At 43.4% G+C, this 19,007-nt stretch overlaps 1 protein-coding gene across 2 annotated transcripts in view; it reads right to left on the minus strand.

The window, feature by feature from the left end:
• The window catches only part of PTGR1 (prostaglandin reductase 1), a 99,388-nt gene that overhangs the window by 40,671 nt on the left and 39,710 nt on the right, over positions 1–19,007 (minus strand). For both annotated transcript variants that reach the window (XM_074395170.1, XM_039474802.2), the window contains exon 3: positions 2,167–2,338. In XM_074395170.1, the coding sequence (XP_074251271.1) occupies positions 2,167–2,338 (172 nt within the window). The remainder of the gene's footprint in view (positions 1–2,166; positions 2,339–19,007) is intronic.

Below are 19,007 nucleotides of genomic sequence, written 5' to 3' on the forward strand. Positions count from 1 at the left end.
AATGTCTTTTATTTATTTATCTTAATTTTAATTATTTTGAGGTCTCGCTGTCACCCAGATTGGAGTGCAGTAGTGGGAATCATAGCTTATTGCAGCCTCGAACTCCTGGGTTCAGGTGATCCTACTTCAGCCTCTCTAGAAGCTGGGATTACAGGTCCACCACCATGCCTGGCTCAATGTCTCTCCTTGTAAGGATACCAGTCACACTGGATGAAAGCCCCACTTGTAAGTCTCAGTTTAACTTAATCATGTCTTTGAAGGCCCTGTCTTCAAATACTGTCAAATGGATTAGGGCTCACTATTACAGCCTCATTTAACCTTAATTACCACTTTAAAGGCCCTATCTCCAAACACAGTTACATTCTGAGTACTGGGAGTTGGAGACTTTAACACAGGAAATTGGGAAGACACAGTTCAGTCCATAACAGAGCATGTGGATCAAGTGTGGTGAATGCACACCAAGGGATATATGCAGCAATCAGAAGCACTGGGTTTGATGTACATAAAGCAACTTGGATGGACCCTAAAAACACAATGCTCCAGCACTTTGGGAGACCAAGGAGGGAGGATCACAAGGTCAAGAGATCAAGACCATCCTAGCCAACATGGTGAAATCCCGTCTCTACTAAAAATACAAAAATTAGCTGGGTGTGGTGGCACATGCCTGTAGTCCCTGCTACTTGGGAGGCTGAGGCAGGAGAATCACTTGAACCTGGGAAATGGAGGTTGCAGTGAGCCAAGAATGTGCCAGTGTACTCCAGCCTGGCAATAGATTGAGACTGCCAAAAACAAAAAACAGAAACAAACCAAAAAATCCTCACAATGCTGAAAGTTGAATTCTTCCTAGTCATCAGCGTTTGTAGCACTTATCCCCACTGTTCTGCCAAGTTCTTTCTTTCTCTCTCTCTCTCTCTCTCTCTCATTAATTTATGTAACAACAACAGCAACAAAAAAATCCATTCCCAGGCTGGGTGCTGTGGCTCATGCCTGTAATCCTAGCACTCTGGGAGACCAAGGCAGAAGGATCACTTGAGGTCAAGCATTCAAGATCTGCCTGGGCAACATAGCTTGAATCTGGGAGGTGGAGGCTGCAGTGAGCTGTGATCATGCCACTGCACTCTAGCCTGGGGGTCTAAGTGATACCCTGTCTCGAAAAACAAAAAGCAAAAAAACAAACAGAAACCTCCATTCCCTGCTTTTTCTCCTCCTACTAAAGGTAACTATTGTGATATGTTTGATGTGCATACAGTTTTTTTTTTTAACATATTCTTTCTTAATGTACACTGTGGGCATATACTTTTATAGAAATGGCATTGTGTTACATATCTCACTGTTTCTCTTTTTCTTTTAAGACATCTTGTTATAGAATCACTCTGTTTCGTTTGGATATTAGAAGAGTTAATAAAATTGCAGGCCTAAAAAGTCTTTCCAAATTAAGAATAACAGAAAAAAGTGCCAGGAGCATAGAATGGCTCACAAACTCACTCACTTGTCATTAAATTGAAGGTATGTCTGTAATCCCAGCACTTTGGGAGGCCGAGGCGGGTGGATCACGAGGTCAGGAGATCGAGACTATCCTAGTCAGCACGGTGAAACCCCGTCTCTACTAAAAATACAAAAAATTAGCTGGGCATGGTGGCACGTGCCTGTAATCCCAGCTACTCAGGAGGCTGAGGCAGGAGAATTGCCTGAACCAGAGGTGGAGGTTGCGGTGAGCTGAGATCGCGCCATTGCACTCCAGCCTGGGTAACAAGAGCGAAATTCTGTCTCTTAAAAAAAAAAAAAATTGAAGGTATGGATAAGATTTGGCTGCACCAGGTCAAAAAGATCTCCTTCCCAGTCATCATGACTCAGTCATTCTTGAAGACGGCAGTTTGTCAAGTCATGCTGAGTAAGTTAAATAACAGCTGTTACATAATCACACAGAGATTTAGAGTATGGAATTAAGGATCAAGGAAAAAGATTTTCCTTTGCTTTACTCTGAGACAAACGTTGTTCAATTCAGTTCTCTGATCTTAGGTTTCAGTGAACTCTGATCTAACCATGGAGGGAAGAGTTCACTTAAAACAATAAAGTAATAACAAACAAGTAATTTAAAAATGCTTTTTATCAAATAATTCCGTCAATACAGATGTGTACAATGTAAAAAGCAAAAGTCATTGTTACCTGTTTGGTGGGAATTTCTTTTGGATGTTTTTCTGTACTTTAAAAACAGACAGACTTAGTCGGGCGCGGTGGCTCATGCCTATAATCCCAGCACTTTGGGAGGACCAGGTGGGTGGATCATCTGAGGTGAGGAGTTTGAGACCAGCCTGGCCAACATGCTGAAAACCCATCTCTACAAAAAATACAGAAATTAGTCAGGTGTGTTGGTGTGCACCTGTAATTCCAGCTACTCAGTAGGCTAAGGCTGGAGAATTGCTTGAACCCACGAGGTGGAGGTTGTAGTGGGCTGAGATCGCACCACTGCACTTCAGCTTGGGCTACAGAGCGAGACTCTGTTTCAAAAACAAATAAACAGACAGACAGACTTGCCCCCCACTTTCCTCTCTACAATGTCCATTTCTTTGTTCTGGTGAGATAATGCTTGAGAAATAATTATAACAACAAACAGTAATATTTTTCTCTGAATTGCAAGAATTCCTGAATACATGTGGGATACTGCGTTTGGAGAGAGATTGATTATCCTCTCTGCATAGCACATAGGAGATGCAACCCTGCACTAGAGTAGCCCTTGGTATCCAGTATTTCTAGTCCTCATCATGACCCAGGAAGAGTTATGTTATAGGAACAACAGGTTTGTATGCCCACTGCGTAGCAATAGACAATTACACTAAAACAGCAGGGATGCAGCAAAGAAAGAGTTTAATGATTGCAGTGCACCCAGCAAGGAAATGGAAGGAAACCCTCAAATCCATCTCCCAAGGAGTTCTGGCCTGTGGAGAGTGAGGGGGCTAGAAAACTGGGGTTGCTGGTTGGTTGGGGAAAGGGGGATAAAATCATTCCAAATTGGAAACTATTTTTTGGTGAGGCAGCTCCTCCAGGAGCTTCAGGTCAGCTAATCAGTGGGATCTTCAGCTGATATCAGTAGTTTCATCCGTATGCAGAACCTGAAGGAGTATCTCAAAGTGAAAACTTAATGTTTCATTCTGTTCCAGTTATTTATAGAGCAGTTAAGGGGAACTATAATCTTCTAACTGTGTCTAGTGATTCTAGGACAATAAGCACTAAACTGCAAGGAAGTAGATTGGAGAGTGTGCTGACTTAATGATAAATGCTGAACATGCTACCAGCTTGGTTTATTTTTATTTATCCCTCGTTCCCTTCTTCCCTGATTAATTTTATTTATTTTTTGAGACAGAGTCTTGCTCTGTCTCCCAGGCTGGAGTGCAGTGGCACAACCTTGGCTCACTGCAACCTCTACCTCCTGGATTTAAGCAATTCTCCTATCTCAGCCTCCCAAGTAGCTGGGATTACAGGCACATGCCACAATGTCCAGATTTTTTTTTTTTTTTTTTTTTTTTTTTTGAGAATGAGTCTCGCTCTTGTTGCCCAGGCTGAAGTGTAGTGGGGCGATCTTGGCTCACCGCAACCTCCGCCTCCTGAGTCCAAGTGATTCTCCTGCCTCAGCCTCCCAAGGAGCTGGGATTACAGGCATTTGCCACCACACCTAGCCAATTTTTGTATTTTTTGTAGAGATGGGGTTTCTCCATGTTGGTCAGGTTGGTCTTGAACTCTCGACCTCAGGTGATCTGCCTGCTTCAGCATCCCAAAGTGCTGGGAGCCCGGCCTAATTTTATAAAGTTTATAGGGGCGGTTTCAGAAGCACAAACAACTATCATCTTCCTTGGAGCCTCAGGAAACTGAACTTCTGAGAGGTAAAACAACGTCAACAAGATCACATAGCTAGTCAGTAGCAGGATTGAGATTTGAATCGAGGTAGTCCACGCCAAAACCCTACACTTTTCTCTGTTCCATTCAGCCTTCCAGCATAGGTGAGATAGATTCCTTTTGTAGGTAAGAACAAACTTAGGGAAGGTTACTAATGAGATTTCTGTAAACCCCTATCAGCGATGTCATTTCTGACATGCAAACATGCTGCACGTCTTGGAATGTCATTTTCTCATCCTAGCTTCCCCTTCCAGCCTCTCCTTTCACCCTTCTGTCTCCACTTGGCTAACCTCTGCTGTAATTCTGGGGCGGGGCTTCTTTCTGCCTCTTGATGGATGGCTGGGCTGGGACTCCTGATGGATGGCTTGATGGATGGCTGAGATGAACCTGAATTACATGGCTGGGAGGGGGGCAGATAATTATAAAGATCATGATTGAAACAACGGGTACAACGAAAGTTGCAACGAAAGTACAAAAAAACCCTGAAACATCTTTTTGCATCAGTACGTAGGAAAGTGCAAAATTCGATGGAAACACAAAAGAGTAGGGATCTGTCAAAAGGAACACAGAAACCACCTTAAAGGAGCTTCCATTGGCCAAATCCGAGACAATCTGCACATGAAAACCAGCAATAAAATAAGCATTTTATTATTGTAGCACCCTACAATTATCAATAGCAATTCACATGATAATGGAGCCAGCAAGGTGGCTCATGCCTGTAATCCCAGCACTTTGGGAGGCTGAGGCAGGTGGATCACAAGGTCAGGAGATAATGACCATCCTGGCCAACATGGTGAAACCCCATCTCTACTAAAATACAAAAAATTAGCCCAGCATGGTGGTACACGCCTGTAGTCCCAGCTATTCAGGAGGCTGAGGCAGGGGAATCACTTGAACCCAGGAAGAAGAGGTTGCAGTGAGCTGAGATTGCGCCACTGCACTCCAGCCCAGGGAGACAGAGCGAGACTCTGTCTCGAAAAAAATAAATAAATAAATAAATAAATAAATAAATAAACATGTTAATGGTTAACCCTTAATAGTTTAAGGCAAAAATCAATCGATAACAGAAAATACGTTAATGGATTAACAGATATTATCACTCCTAAAGTAAATTAACAAGAGTTCATAAACAGAGAGATAAGAAAAGGAGGGCTGGGTTCGGTGGCTCACGCCTGTAATCCCAGCACTGTGGAAGGCCAAGGTGGGTGGATCACTTAAGGCCAGGAGTCCAAGAACAGCCTGGCCAACATGATGAAACCCCTCTCTTCTAAAAATACAAAAATTAGCCTGGCATGATGGCACACAACTATAGTCCCACTACTCTGAAAGCTGAGGCACAAGAATCACTTGAGCCTGAGAGGTGGCGGTTACTATGAGCTGAGATTGCACCACTGCACTTCAGCCTGGGTGACATAGTGAGAGAGACCCTGTCCCCCCCACCCCCAAAATATATATATATATATATATATATATATATATATATATATATATATTTCTGACAGTAGAATGTACAATTAATAAATATAGAGGGAATGATGGAATTAGAATGTCACGGTTTTGAAACCATTTATTAATAATTGACTCAGGCAAGAATCACAAAAGCTAAAAGAAGGTGAAAGTTTGACAAGGAACAGAGTATTTACATGTTCTAAATGCATCCTCACAAATGGTTTACTAAAGGGGAAAAAGGTCGCTTTACAGTGGAAAAACCTGACAGAGAAGAGGTCAAAGTCAATATTATCAGTAATGAGACAAATACTATCTTGTGCTGTCTCATATTTGCCTTGAGAAGAACACAATATCAATTCTGTGAGTTCCTGACTGAAATACATAATCTGGATTTTATCATGAGAAAACAGCAGACAAACTCAAACCTGGGGAACTTCTACAAAATAGCTAGTTTGTAAGTTTCAAAAGTGTCAAGGTCATGGGGTCAAAGAAAGATTGAGGGACTGTTAAAGAGATATGACAACAAGATGGACCTGAATTACAGGGCTGGGAGCCGGGGTTGGGGGGGCTGGATAATGATAAAGATCATGACAGAAACAACGGTAAAATTTGAATGTGAACTAAAGATTAGATCAGGAGTTTGCAAACTGGCCAAATCCAGCCTGCTGCCTATTTTTATACAGCCTGCCAGGTAATAATGGTCTTTACATTTTTAAAATATTACAGTAAAAAACATAAAATGTATCATGTTACCATATGTGCAGTTCAGTAGTGTTAACAATATTCACACATTTGTGCAATATGCCTCTAGAACGTTTTAATCTTGCACGACTGAAATTCTATACCCATTGAACAACTGCTCACTTCCACCTCCCCCCAGCCCCTGGCAACCACAATTCTTTGTTTCTGAGTTTGACTACTTTACATGCCTCCTGTAAGTGGAATTGTGCAGTATTTGTCCTTCTGTGACTGTCTTATTTCACTTAGCATCACGTCCTCAAGATTCACTCAAATGACAGCATTTGACAATTTCCATTCTAAAGACCGAATATTTCCTTGCATGCATGTACCATATTCTCTTTATCCGTTTATTTGTTTATGGACATTTAAGTTGCTTCTACCACTTGGCTATTGTATATAATGCTGCAATGAACATGGGTATATAAATATCTCTTTGAGATTCTGCTTTCACTTCTTTTAGCTATATATCCAGAAGTGGGATTGCTGGCTTATATGGTAGTTCTATTTTTAATCTTTTAAGGAGCATCCATTCTGTTTTTCCATAGCAGCTGCACCATTTTACATTCCCACTAACAATGCCTAGGGATTCCAATTTGTCCACATCCTTGCCAACATTAATTATTTTCCAAGAGTAGCCATCTTAATGAGTATGAGGGGATAGCTCATTGTAGTTTTGATTTTCTTTTCTTTTTTTTTTTTTTTTTTTTTTTTGAGATGGAGTTTCGCTCTTGTTACCCAGGCTGGAGTGCAATGGCACGATCTCGGCTCACCGCAACCTCCGCCTCCCGGGTTCAGGCAATTCTCCTGCCTCAGCCTCCTGAGTAGCTGGGATCACAGGCATGCGCCACCATGCCCAGCTAATTTTTTGTATTTTTAGTAGAGACGGGGTTTCACCTTGTTGACCAGGATGGTCTCGATCTCTTGACCTCGTGATCCACCCGCCTCGGCCTCCCAAAGTGCTGGGATTACAGGCTTGAGCCACCGCGCCCGGCCGTAGTTTTGATTTTCATTTCTGTGATGACAGTGATGTTAAGCATCTTTTTATGCTTGTTTGCCATTTGCATATTTTCTCTGGAGAAATGTCTATTCAAGTCTTTTGTCAGTTTTTAAATTGAGTTATTTTTGTTGTTGTTGATTGTAGTTCTTTATGTAGCCTGGATATTAACCCATTATTAGATAAATGATTTGTATATATTTCTCCTCATTCCATAAGTTGTCTTTTGATTCTGTTGTTTTCGTTGGTGTGATTTTTACTTTTTTTGTTTGTTTGTTTGTTTGTTTGTTTTTTGTTTTTTTTTTAAGACAGAGTTTCGCTCTTGTTACCCAGGCTGGAGGCAATGGCGCGATCTCGGCTCACCGCAACCTCCGCCTCCTGGGTTCAGGCAATTCTCCTGTCTCAGCCTCCTGAGTAGCTGGGATTACAGGCACGCACCACCATGCCCAGCTAATTTTTTGTATTTTTAGTAGAGACAGGGTTTCACCATGTTGACCAGGATGGTCTCTATCTCTTGACCTCGTGATCCACCGCCTTGGCCTCCCAAAGTGCTGGGATTACAGGCTTGAGCCACCACGCCCAGCGCGATTTTTACATTTTTAATGGTTGGAAAAAAAAATCAAAAGAATAATATTTCTGGCTGGGCACAGTGGCTTACGCCTGTAATTCCAACACTTTGGGAGTCCAAGGCAGGTGGATCCCTGAGGTCAGAAGTTCGAGACCAGCCTTGCCAAAATGGCAAAATCCCATCTACTAAAAATGCAAAAATTAGCTGGGCGTGGCCATGCAGCCTGTTATCCCAGCTACTTGGGAGGCTGAGGCAGGAGAATCACTTGAACCTGGGAGGCAGAGGTTGCAATGAGCCAAGATTGCACCACTGCACTCCTGGGTGACAGAATGAGACTCTGTGTCAAAAACAAAACAAAACAGCCCCCCAAAAAAAACAAAGAAAAAGGGGGGGTGAGGCATGGTAGCTCATCCCTATAATCCCAGCACTTTGGGAGGCTGAGACAGGTGGATCACTTGAATCCAGGAGTTTGAGACCAGCCTGGGCAGCATGATGGAATCACATTTCTACAAAAAAAGTACAAAAAATAGCCAGCCACAGTGGTGCATACCTGTAGTTCCAGCTATTTAGTAGGCTGAGGCAGGAGGGTTGCTTAGGCCTGGGAGGTTGAGGCTGCAGTTAGCCATGATCTTGCCACTGCACTCCAGTCTGGGTGATAGTGTGAGACCCTGTCTCAAACAAACAAACAAACAAACAAACAAAAAACCTGTCTTATTATACAGTCATGCACCATCCAGTCTCTCCCCAGTGCCACTATGGTCCCCAGCTTATCTCCTGGTTTGAAGGGTACTTTAATGGCTCTCACCCCAACTAATCAGTGACCACAAGAGTTTGAAGAGAACTTGCGTATCTATACCTCCTCCAATATCTCCATTGGTTCCTGTCCTCACCACCCAGCATGCTGTGCACAACTTCTTCCAGAACACCCAATTTCATAGCAACTATAGTTTATCCCATTACTTCCTCAGTCAATGCAGTACCACTGACATCCTGATAGGTGAGGTGCTCCCAAGAGAAATATAAGCTACCAAGGACATCCAGGAAAACCCCTGGAGGGACAAATCTATTAGAAGAAGCATGTGAGGCCAGGCATGGTGGCTCATGCCTATAATCCCAGCACTTTGGGAAGCTGAGGTGGGTGAATCACATAGTCAGGTGTTCAAGAACAGCTTGGCCAACATAGTGAAACCCTGTCTCTACTAAACATACAAAAACTAGCCCAGGCATGGTGGCATGTGCCTGTAGTCTCAGCTACTGGGAAGGCTGAGGCAAGAGTATCGCTTGAACCCGGGAGGTGGAGGTTGTGGCGAGCCGGGATGGCACCACTGCACTCCAGCCTGGGCAACAGAGCAAGACTCCATCTTTTATTATTATTATTATTAAAAAAGGAAGTATGTAAACTGGCACCTGCTCCAGAGGAAAAAATCCAAGTGGTAGGCACCGCCTGGTTCTACCACCATGATCTACATATGTTCAAGACTAAAGCTGGAGGACAGTTTCTTCAGTTACTTCAAAGTGATGGAAGTTGTTAGTCCAAGAGTCTTTGGACCCCAGTGCATCTACCCTATGTTCAATGAGGCCCCATTCCATACACAGGGCCTCAGAATAGACAACTGGAGAATGTTATTCAGGAGAAGCTGAACTCAAGCAATTCAATGGTAGCCCCAGGACATAGAGGAATGGTTGTGGGAATGAATGGCTCTTAAGTGATTAGAGCCTTGCTCCTCAAAGGTGGTCCCTGGACTAGTAGCATCAGCATCAGCTGAGAGCTTATTAGAAGTGTAGAACTTGCCGGGCGCGATGGCTCAAGCCTGTAATCCCAGCACTTTGGGAGGCCAAGGCGGGTGGATCACGAGGTCGAGAGATCGAGACCATCCTGGTCAACATGGTGAAACCCCGTCTCTACTAAAAATACAAAAAATTAGCTGGGCATGGTGGCGCGTGCCTGTAATCCCAGCTACTCAGGAGGCTGAGGCAGGAGAATTGCCTGAACCCAGGAGGCGGAGGTTGCGGTGAGCCGAGATGGTGCCATTGCACTCCAGCCTGGGCAACAAGAGCGAAACTCTGTCTCAAAAAAAAAAAAAAAAAAAAAAAAAAAAAAAAAAAAAAGAAGTGTAGAACTTGAGATCCCACTACTGACCAATTGATTTAGAATCTATATTTTAAACAAGACCCAGGGGTGATTTAGCACATTACTGTTTGGGAAGCACTATATTAATGCTTTCTATGTAGGTGTCTTAGTTTGTGTAAGCTAAGTAAGCTGGTAACCAAATACTATCAACTGGGTGGCTTATAAACAACAATTATTTTTCATAGTTGTGGAGGCTGGGAAGTCCAAGATCAAGGTGCTGGGAAATGGTGTCTGGTGATGGCCCACTTTCTCATAGGTGTCTTGTATGACCCTGCATGGTGGAAGTGGTGAGGAGGTCTTTTCAAGGCCTCTTTTTTTTTTTTGAGACAGAGTCTTACTCTGTCACCCAGGATGAAATGCAGTGGTGCCATCTCAGCTCACTGCAACCTTTGCCTCCCAGGTTCAAGTGATTCTCCTGCTTCAGCCTCCTGAGTAGCTGAGATTACAGGCACCCACCACCACATTTGACTAATTTTTGTATTTTTAGTAGAGACGAGGTTCCACCATGTTGGTCAGGCTGGTCTTGAACTCCTGACCTCAAGGTGATCCACCCTGGACTCCCAAAGTGCTGGGATTACAGGTGTGAGCCACTGCATCCAGCCTATGGCCTCTTTTATAAAGGCACTAATTCCATTCATTCAATCTTCATCCTCATGACTTAATCACTTCTGTTAGGAAGCCCTGCCTCCTAACACCATTATTTTGGGGCTAGAATTTCAACACAGGAATTTTGAAGGAACACAAACATTTAGACCACAGCAGCAGGGAACCCAGGGATCTGGGTTGTTAGTGGTGATCTAGGTGTGAGGGTGAATGTGTGTGTACCTGTGTGTAATTGAAATGACCTTGTATTCCCTAATGCCCCACTCTGCACACATCACTGAGGTCCTGGGACTGTACTCCATCATCCTGGAAGTTTCTCCCAGCCTCAACTCCTGCCTGGCATTCTGAGACCACACAATGTGTGCGGAGGGCTGTGCTTGTTATCTCATGATCTCTTTCCAGGTTATCATCACCCCAGTGCTGACCTGTCTGCACCACACACTCCCAGCTTGCCATCTCCTTACCTCCACACAGACATCAGAACATCTCCTTCCACATGTACCCCACCAGCCCCACGCTGGCTCCCCCAGATTATCTTTGTATGAGGCTAGGGTTTGACAACAAACACCCATTTACCTGCCAGAGTACTACCTGCCCAGCTAGAAGCTTTTGGCAAGGAAAAGGTGAGTCAGGAAGTGAGTGATCTATAGTGTTTGATCTTTCTGGAAGGCTGGAAAGAAGAAACGTCTCCTGGTTGCGTCCCCAAAGTTGAGGCCGAGAGCTCTACCTGGACAATGCTGGGCATGCTTGTTCTGGCTGGCACTGAAATGCACTGCTGGGGTTTGCTAATTCGTTCACCACACTTGCCAGGCCTTGTGAAAAGCTTCCTGCCAGGAAAGGAACCAGGAATGATGAGTTGGCTGAGTAGACACAGCATAAAGCTCAACTTTAACAGTTTCTGAGTCTTTTATTTCTGTGTTCTTTTTCCCTTCGTTCTGGTTTTCTGGCTTTTTATCCCTATTATCAGAGTGGGCACACATTTCAGTTCAATTTAGTTCAGATGGGATTCCAGCCAGTTGCAGTGGCTCATACCTGTAATCCAAGTACTTTGGGAGGTTGAGGTGGCAGATGGCTTAAGGCCAGGAGTTTGAAACCAGCATGAGCAATGCGGTGAAACTCCATCTCCATGAATTTTTTTTTAAAAAAGGTTAGCCAGGTATGGTGGTGCATGCCTGTGGTTGCAGCTAATTGGGGGACTGAGGTGGGAGGATCACTTGGGCCTGGGAAAGTTGACACTACAGTGAGCTGTAATCATACCACTGCACTCCAGCCTGGGTAACAGAGAGACCCTGTCTCAAAAAAAAAAAAAAAAAAAAAAAAATTCCAAGGTGCTTTGTTATAATCACTCCCTGGCAATGCTTTTGCCTCCCTTGCTTTTTTCTTTCTCCATCAGTCACGCCTGGCATAACCCTAACCCTGAATAAAAGCAACCATTAACTTCTCTATACCTTTCCATGAGCCCCTGAACATTGCTGGAGAAAAGCATTTAACAGCCAGGCGCGGTGGCTCAAGCCTGTAATCCCAGCACTTTGAGAGGCCGAGGCGGGTGGATCACGAGGTCGAGAGATCGAGACCATCCTGGTCAACATGGTGAAACCCCGTCTCTACTAAAAATACAAAAAAAAAAAATTAGCTGGGCATGGTGGCACGTGCCTGTAATCCCACCTACTGAGGAGGCTGAGGCAGGAGAATTGCTTGAACTCAGGAGGCGGAGGTTGCGGTGAGCCAAGATCGCGCCATTGCACTCCAGCCTGGGTAACAAGAGCGAAACTGTGTCTCAAAAAAAGAAAAGAAAAGAAAAGAAAAGCATTTAACTAGACTGACTGGTTTTCCCTTAATGATCACAAACAACACAGAGGCACACGAGACACTGCCCAGCAACCCCAGAGATTCTCCAGTAAATTTGCTTACTCACAAAACTTGATGACAATTTTATCCTTTCACACAGTTCTTAAGCCTCACCCCTCAACTGTTCTTAACTGATGCTTCACTGCGAGATTAAAAGACATTAGAGCAGAAACTTTGTCTTTTTATAGCCAAGACTACTACAGACTTCTCTGCATATTCACCCATCTTCTCTCCCTCTCTTTTTCTTTCTCTCTCTTTCTTGCTTTCTCCCTCCCTCCCTTTCTCCTTCCCTTCCTTCCTTTTTCTTTCTTTCCTTCCTTTTGACAGGGTCTCACTCTGTTGCCCAGGCTGGAGTGCAGTGGCACAATCTCGGCTCACTGCAACCTCTGCCTCCCAGGTTCAAGCAATTCTCCTGCCTCAGCCTCCAGATTAGCTGGGACTACAGGTGTGTGCCACCACGTCTGGCCCATCGTCACTTTTCTTTCTGTGACAATGGAGGAAGCTTCTCTCCTCCTACCGAAGATTAATGTACTTGGGTTGCATTTTTCCTAACCTTCCTAGGCTACTTGGATTATTTCTTTTCTCCTGCATAATCAACCTCTTCTGAATCAACTAGAATACTTTCCACTGCAAGTAAAAAGACAAAGGCCATCACCAGACCAAACACTCCCATTTATATCTTCTGCCTAGGGTGTCTTCCAAGCTCCAACTATTCATGAGCCCAAGAGCCTCCTGTCTGGCCTGGGCAACATGGTAAAACCTCATTTCTACAAAAAATACAAAAATTAGCTGGGTGTGGTGGGGTGCGCCTGTAGTCCCAGCTACTCGGGAGGCTGAGGTGAGAGGATCACTTGAGCCCAGGAGGCTGAGGTGGGGGTCGAAGCTGCAGTGAGCTGAGATCACGCCACTGCATTCCAGTCTGGGTGATGGAGCAGAGGGAGACTCTGTCTCAAGAATTAAAAAAAAAAAAAAAAAAAAAGAGTCCCCTTTGGCATCTTAAACTTAACATGTTCTAAACTGAACTGATTTCCATCTGGAACAGGTGATTCTAGCTGCATTCTCTCTTGGTTCTTTGCTAGCAAGTATCCCAAAGTTGTTTAGAATAGCAACATGTTTAGCTAAAAAGTTGTTAGCCAAGTTCCTTTATTGTTAGAAGTGATCACATGACAATTCTGCCCAGAGGCATGAGCAGAATTTACTGGATAGGGCCTCTAGGAAAGCTTCTAAAAAGCAGGCAGAATCAATCCTCTCTCTTTTTATCTGCATGGAACATACACGGAGATAGAGCAGCCACCTCATGATCATGAGGCCCACAAGCTGAAGGTGAAAAAATGGAAGGTTGGAAGGACCCTGAGAAACAATATCATTGCATCCCAACATTAGTTCTGGGATGTTACAGAAAAAAATGATGCCGTTCCTTGTTTAAGCTACTATGTATAGCAGACGTTTTGTTACAGGCCACCAAACCAAGCCTTAGCTATATACCACTCAAACCTACTTCTCGCCAGCCTTCCCCATTAGTAATTGGGACCTCCAGCCCCAAGTCCAGAGACCTGCAAATTATCTGAGATTCTTCTCCCTCAATAGTCACCTACAATCCAGTCGATAAGCAAGTACTACAGCATCGCCTCCAAAATATTCCTACTCATGCACTTTTCTTTATCAGCCTTGCCACTACCTGGTTCAAACCACCATCATCTCCTCAAATAACCTGATACTGGTCCCTATGCCTACCCGCTTGCCTCTTTCAGTCTTTTCACCATCTAGCAGCTAGAAGGAACTTTTAAATACAAACTGGGCGTCAGTACCAGCAGATACTAAAACTTCCTGGAAGGAAATGAACTGCTTTTCCTAAGAGAGAGACATAAAAAAAAAAAAAAATTGGAACTTCCCATTTTAGAAGAAAAAATTAAGAGTAGAGAGAATGGTTCTGGGTTACATAATGGATTCCTCCCAGGTTCAGGCAATTCTCCTGCCTCAGCCTCCCGAGTAGCTGGGATTACAGGCACGTGCCACCATGCCCAGCTAAATGAATCAATTTTCTTGTGGAAATTGGTGAAGGAGCTAAATATCCTAATGACATTGGAACAAAATAGAGCTCACATTTGAAAATAGCTAGTAGACTCAGGAGGAGGCAAGCCCAGGGAGCTCACAGACATTGTGGGAGGACACTGGACTATCATGGAACACTGAACATGGATTTGTTACAATTGAATCAGAGGAGCCACCCAAGGATGGCTTTGGGTTATGTTTGGGTTTTACTTGCTAGATTGGGGGCCTTGTTTAGATATCAGCTATTAGTCATGCTGAACTGTGAAACAGGCACCATTCCTTAATTGAGGTCTTATTACCTTGGTTTGTGAATTATGTTGGAAGGCTAAGGGTGAGTAGGACGTGCTGGTATGGATTACTGACCTAGATTTATACCCAGATGGATGAGTGTTGCTTAGGAGGGACTTTTTAGCAATTCTCAGTGGTGTCCTAATTTTTTCATTCAAAATAATCTAAAAACAAGCCTGGGCAATATAACAAGACCCTATCTATACTAAACTTAAAAAAAAAAAATAAGTGGGGTATGGCTACATGCCTGTAGTCACAGGTACTCAGAAGGCTGAATGAAGCAGGAGAACTGCTTGAACCCAGGAGTTGGAGGCTACAAGAAGCTATGATTGAACCACTATATTCCAGCCCAGGCGACAGACTAAGACTCTGTCTCTAAAATAATAATAATAGATATGAAATTTCTGAGACAGGGTCTCGCTCTGTTGCCTGGGCTGGTGTGCAGTGGTTCAATCTCAGCTCACCGCAACCTCTGCTTCATGCATTCAAGCAATTCTCCAGCCTCAGCCTCCTGAGCAGCTGGTACCACAGGTGCGCACCACTAAACCCAGCTAATTTTTGTATTTTTAGTAGAGATGATGTCTTGTCATGTTTCCCAGGCTGATCTTGAACACCAGAGCTCAAACCCATCCACCTGCCTCTGCCTCCCAAAGGGCTGGGATTACAGGTAAGAATCACAGCACCCAGCCTAACAATAATAATTTTTAAATATTTATTTGAAAGGCACAGAAATTTCATAGGCAAAGAATACTTTGTATGGAAGAGAGTTAAGACTCACAAAGACAGTGAGTGGTTCAAGGTCAAGGGAGAGAGTGAGTGCTCAGCTCAGTGTTGGTTACTTGTATCTTACTTCAGCCCAGACTCGGGCTCATGCCCAAGTTCCAGCTAAGGGGGACACCAACAAAGAAAAAAGTAAGAACTTAAACAAGTGGCTTCATTAAACCCTCTGTGACATACTGAGTAGCTTGGTTACATAGACGGAAGATGGCACCGGCAACTTTGACTCTATTGGAAACATTGGGATTCATCAATCTAATTACTCATCTGGAGGGTGCCCACAGATATCCCCAGTTGGTGAGTCACTGGAAGGGCTCACAGGACCCAGAATATAGTTGTATTCATGGCTAAGGTTTATTAATGGCAATGTGATGAGGAGGGAGAAAGACTCAGGTAGAGCCTGGAGAAATTCATGGGCAGGCTTCCTATTGCCCTCCCCTCCACAAGGAATCACACAGTGTACTCTCCTTTCAGCAATGAAAATATGTTTCCCCAGCAATAAGCATCGAATGTTTCTGCCCATTAGAGGGAAACCCATTAGAGTCTCAACACCCAAAGTTTTACTAGGGTCTGGCCACATAGACACATTCTGCCTAGCATGTACCAAAATTCCAGTTCCCCTGAAGGAAAGCAGGTGTCCAGCATAAATGACACTGTTTGTACAGTCTAGGCAGAATGAGCCACCCTTGTCAGTTAGGGAATGGCGGGAACACTCCTCGAATCCAAGTTCCCAGACACCAGCCTAAGGCCAATGTTGCAATCAGGCTTGCTATGTTAACTCTTCTGTATACCAGCAAAACCCTAGCAATAGTGAAGTCATTAGAAATTTCATACTGGAGATTTTCCCCCAGAATTGCTAATGTTGTATGGTGTATGTGCAGATGTTAAGATGAAATATGTTAAAGCTTGGCAGCTCTTCTAACTGGTCTATATTCAAGAAATATATTCAAGGCAGTGCAAAAGAAAAAAAGGATAGCCAAATGAAAATGAGGAGGCAACTGGTTCTTTGATCATTTGTCCCTGCAAGCACAGCTGCAGATTAACACTTCTTGATGGGTCGCTCTCATCTCAGGGGGACAGCTGAAACCCAGGCAGACTATATGCAGGGTAGCTTTGATATACATAGAGGCACAGGGAGGTGGGCACTGAGGGTGGGCTGTGAACGTGGCACAGTCTAGCTAGGAATGTCCACTGTGACATCTAACCTGCTAGTAGAATGATGCCAAGGAATGGAAGTAATGTAAGCTGACGGTGGTTTGCGTCCAGGAATTTCCTCACAGTAGAAGAACGTGGTAGAGACAGACATAGTCATACAACCAGAGCTGTGGGCCAAGAGAAGTTTTGAAGAAGGATATTTCTGGCAGAAAACTAACAGTAACTATTTTGAATTTACCAGGCACTTCCCCAAGGGAAAATGCTTTCAGAAAACACTGCAGCAAGAGAATACGTGGAAGATAGTTTATACTCCTGCATCCCCCAACCTAGAATTTTAAAAGAAAAAAAAAAGAGTTCCTAGAAAAAGAAAGAAACTGAGGACCTAGGACGAATTGAACAGAGCAATGCAGCCTGAGCTGCAAATAGCCGGATACAAAAACTAGGACTTTCGCAGAGCTATCCCAGGGGTGGAAGAACCTGAACTACAGGTTACATATGTCGGATGATATTCTGGAACAGAAAGTCAAGGAGAATGAGAGTCAGATTGTGCAGTGTTTGGGGAGGGACTGTAAGAATTGAGAGCCAGAAACTATAACACTTGTGTGCTTAAATAATGTCAATTTTGGAGTAAGGTTTTGTCAGGGTAGAATCTGCTGAGGAAGGATGAGTTGAGCTTCCCATCTTCCTCACCCAACAATGAATTGATCCAGTGAGACACCACCTTTTCTCCAAAAAACTTCAGATTTTTTATTTTTGTTTTCTGTAGAGTTTCAGGGAGAAAGAGGCATTTGTAGGTTTGGATTGAATCAGATGGTTTTTCCATTTAGAAAGCAAAAGGAAAGAAAAAAATAGAAACAACACCTTTGTGCCAAGAGAAAAGCAAATGGGAAAGTTAGATACAGAATTGCTACCAATATGTCTTCTTTTTCAGTACAAAATACCTTGAAAATGTAATTTTGTACATTCAACAGAGTATGTTCTGGAATTTTCCATTCACATGTTTTTGGAAGACTAATTTAACCTTTCTCTTTCTACTCTGTAGAAAATCAAGACTTTAGCATTGCCTTCAAAATGATTAAGTTGTGAACACAATTTTGTTTTAGTTGCACAGCCTTTAAATAGGAAAGCCTAGGTAATCGTTAGAGACCTTTTCCTGTCTGGCAAGAGACCTTATACGATTTATATACTGGTGAAATAAACAATACAAAGACCTGAGAGGCCAAGGTCAGAGATGATCGACTTATACATACATACAAATATACATATACATATACATACATATATATATATATATATATATATATATATTTTTTTTTTTTTTTTTTTTGAGGCAGAGTCACTCTGTCGTCCAGGCTGGAGTGCAGTGGCGTGATCTCGGCTCACTGCAACCTCCGCCTCTTGGGTTCAAGCAATTCTCCTGCCTCATCCTCTCAAGTAGCTGGGACTACAGGTACGCACCACAATGCCCAGCTGATTTTTTTGTATTTTTAGTAGAGATGGGGTTTTACTGTGTTAGCCAGGATGGTCTCGATCTCCTAACCTCATAATCCACTCATCTCGGCCTCCCAAAGTGCTGGGATTACAGGCATGAGCCACTGCGTCTGGCCTATATATGGTTTTTTGTGTGTGATAGAATTTTGCTCCGTCACTCTGGCTGGAGTACAGTGGCATGATTTTGGCTCACTGCAACCTCAACCTCCTGGGCTCAAGTGATCCTCCTATCTCAGCCTCTGAGTAGCTGAGGTTACAGGTGCATGCCATCACACTCAGCTAATTTTTTTGTATGTTTTGTAGAGATGGGTTTTCTCCATGTTGCCCAGGCTGCTCTTGAACTTCTGGGCTCAAGTGATTCACTCATCTCAGCCTCCCAGAATGCTGAGATTACAAGTATGAGCCACTACACCCAGCCAAGATGATCACATTATTAGTGACCAAATTCAATTTCCTATGATACAATTGATAATTTTGGGTAAGAAAATCATAGTTTAACAAGTATAATTTCCCATATTAATGATAGAGGATATAGTCTTGAGGTTACTTCTGTTGTTACTATCATAGAACATCATTAATTTTACTTAGCAAACATTCGCAAAGCACTTTAGTTGTTTTTAAGAGGTATAGCACGTATACATTTAAACTAGACAAGTTTTATCTCCCTTGGCTGAAAATTCCTTCTTGGTCACTGATGTTTCTGAGAAACATTCACCTTAATAAACCACTACATTCGTTAGCCACTATGTAATCTATGCTGTCACTCCGGTGCAACCAAGACAGATGATGCTTATACCAGTAATCTCACTGTTGAGTGCTGGCCATGTTTGTGGTAGCATCAGTACTTGTAGTAGCAACAGTGATCCTAATAGGGGTATGCATGGCATCACTAAGTTTCTTGGTAAATGTAGCCACAGAAAACATACCAGAGTATATAGGAGCAGATGCTGGGTACCTAAGACAAGCTAATGATAGAACACAGAGCTTTCCTGGCAGTTGGAGACCTCGTGGAGCAGATA

Source organism: Saimiri boliviensis, chromosome 2 (genome assembly GCF_048565385.1).
Source record: "Saimiri boliviensis isolate mSaiBol1 chromosome 2, mSaiBol1.pri, whole genome shotgun sequence".
Classification (NCBI taxonomy): Eukaryota; Metazoa; Chordata; class Mammalia; order Primates; family Cebidae; genus Saimiri; species Saimiri boliviensis.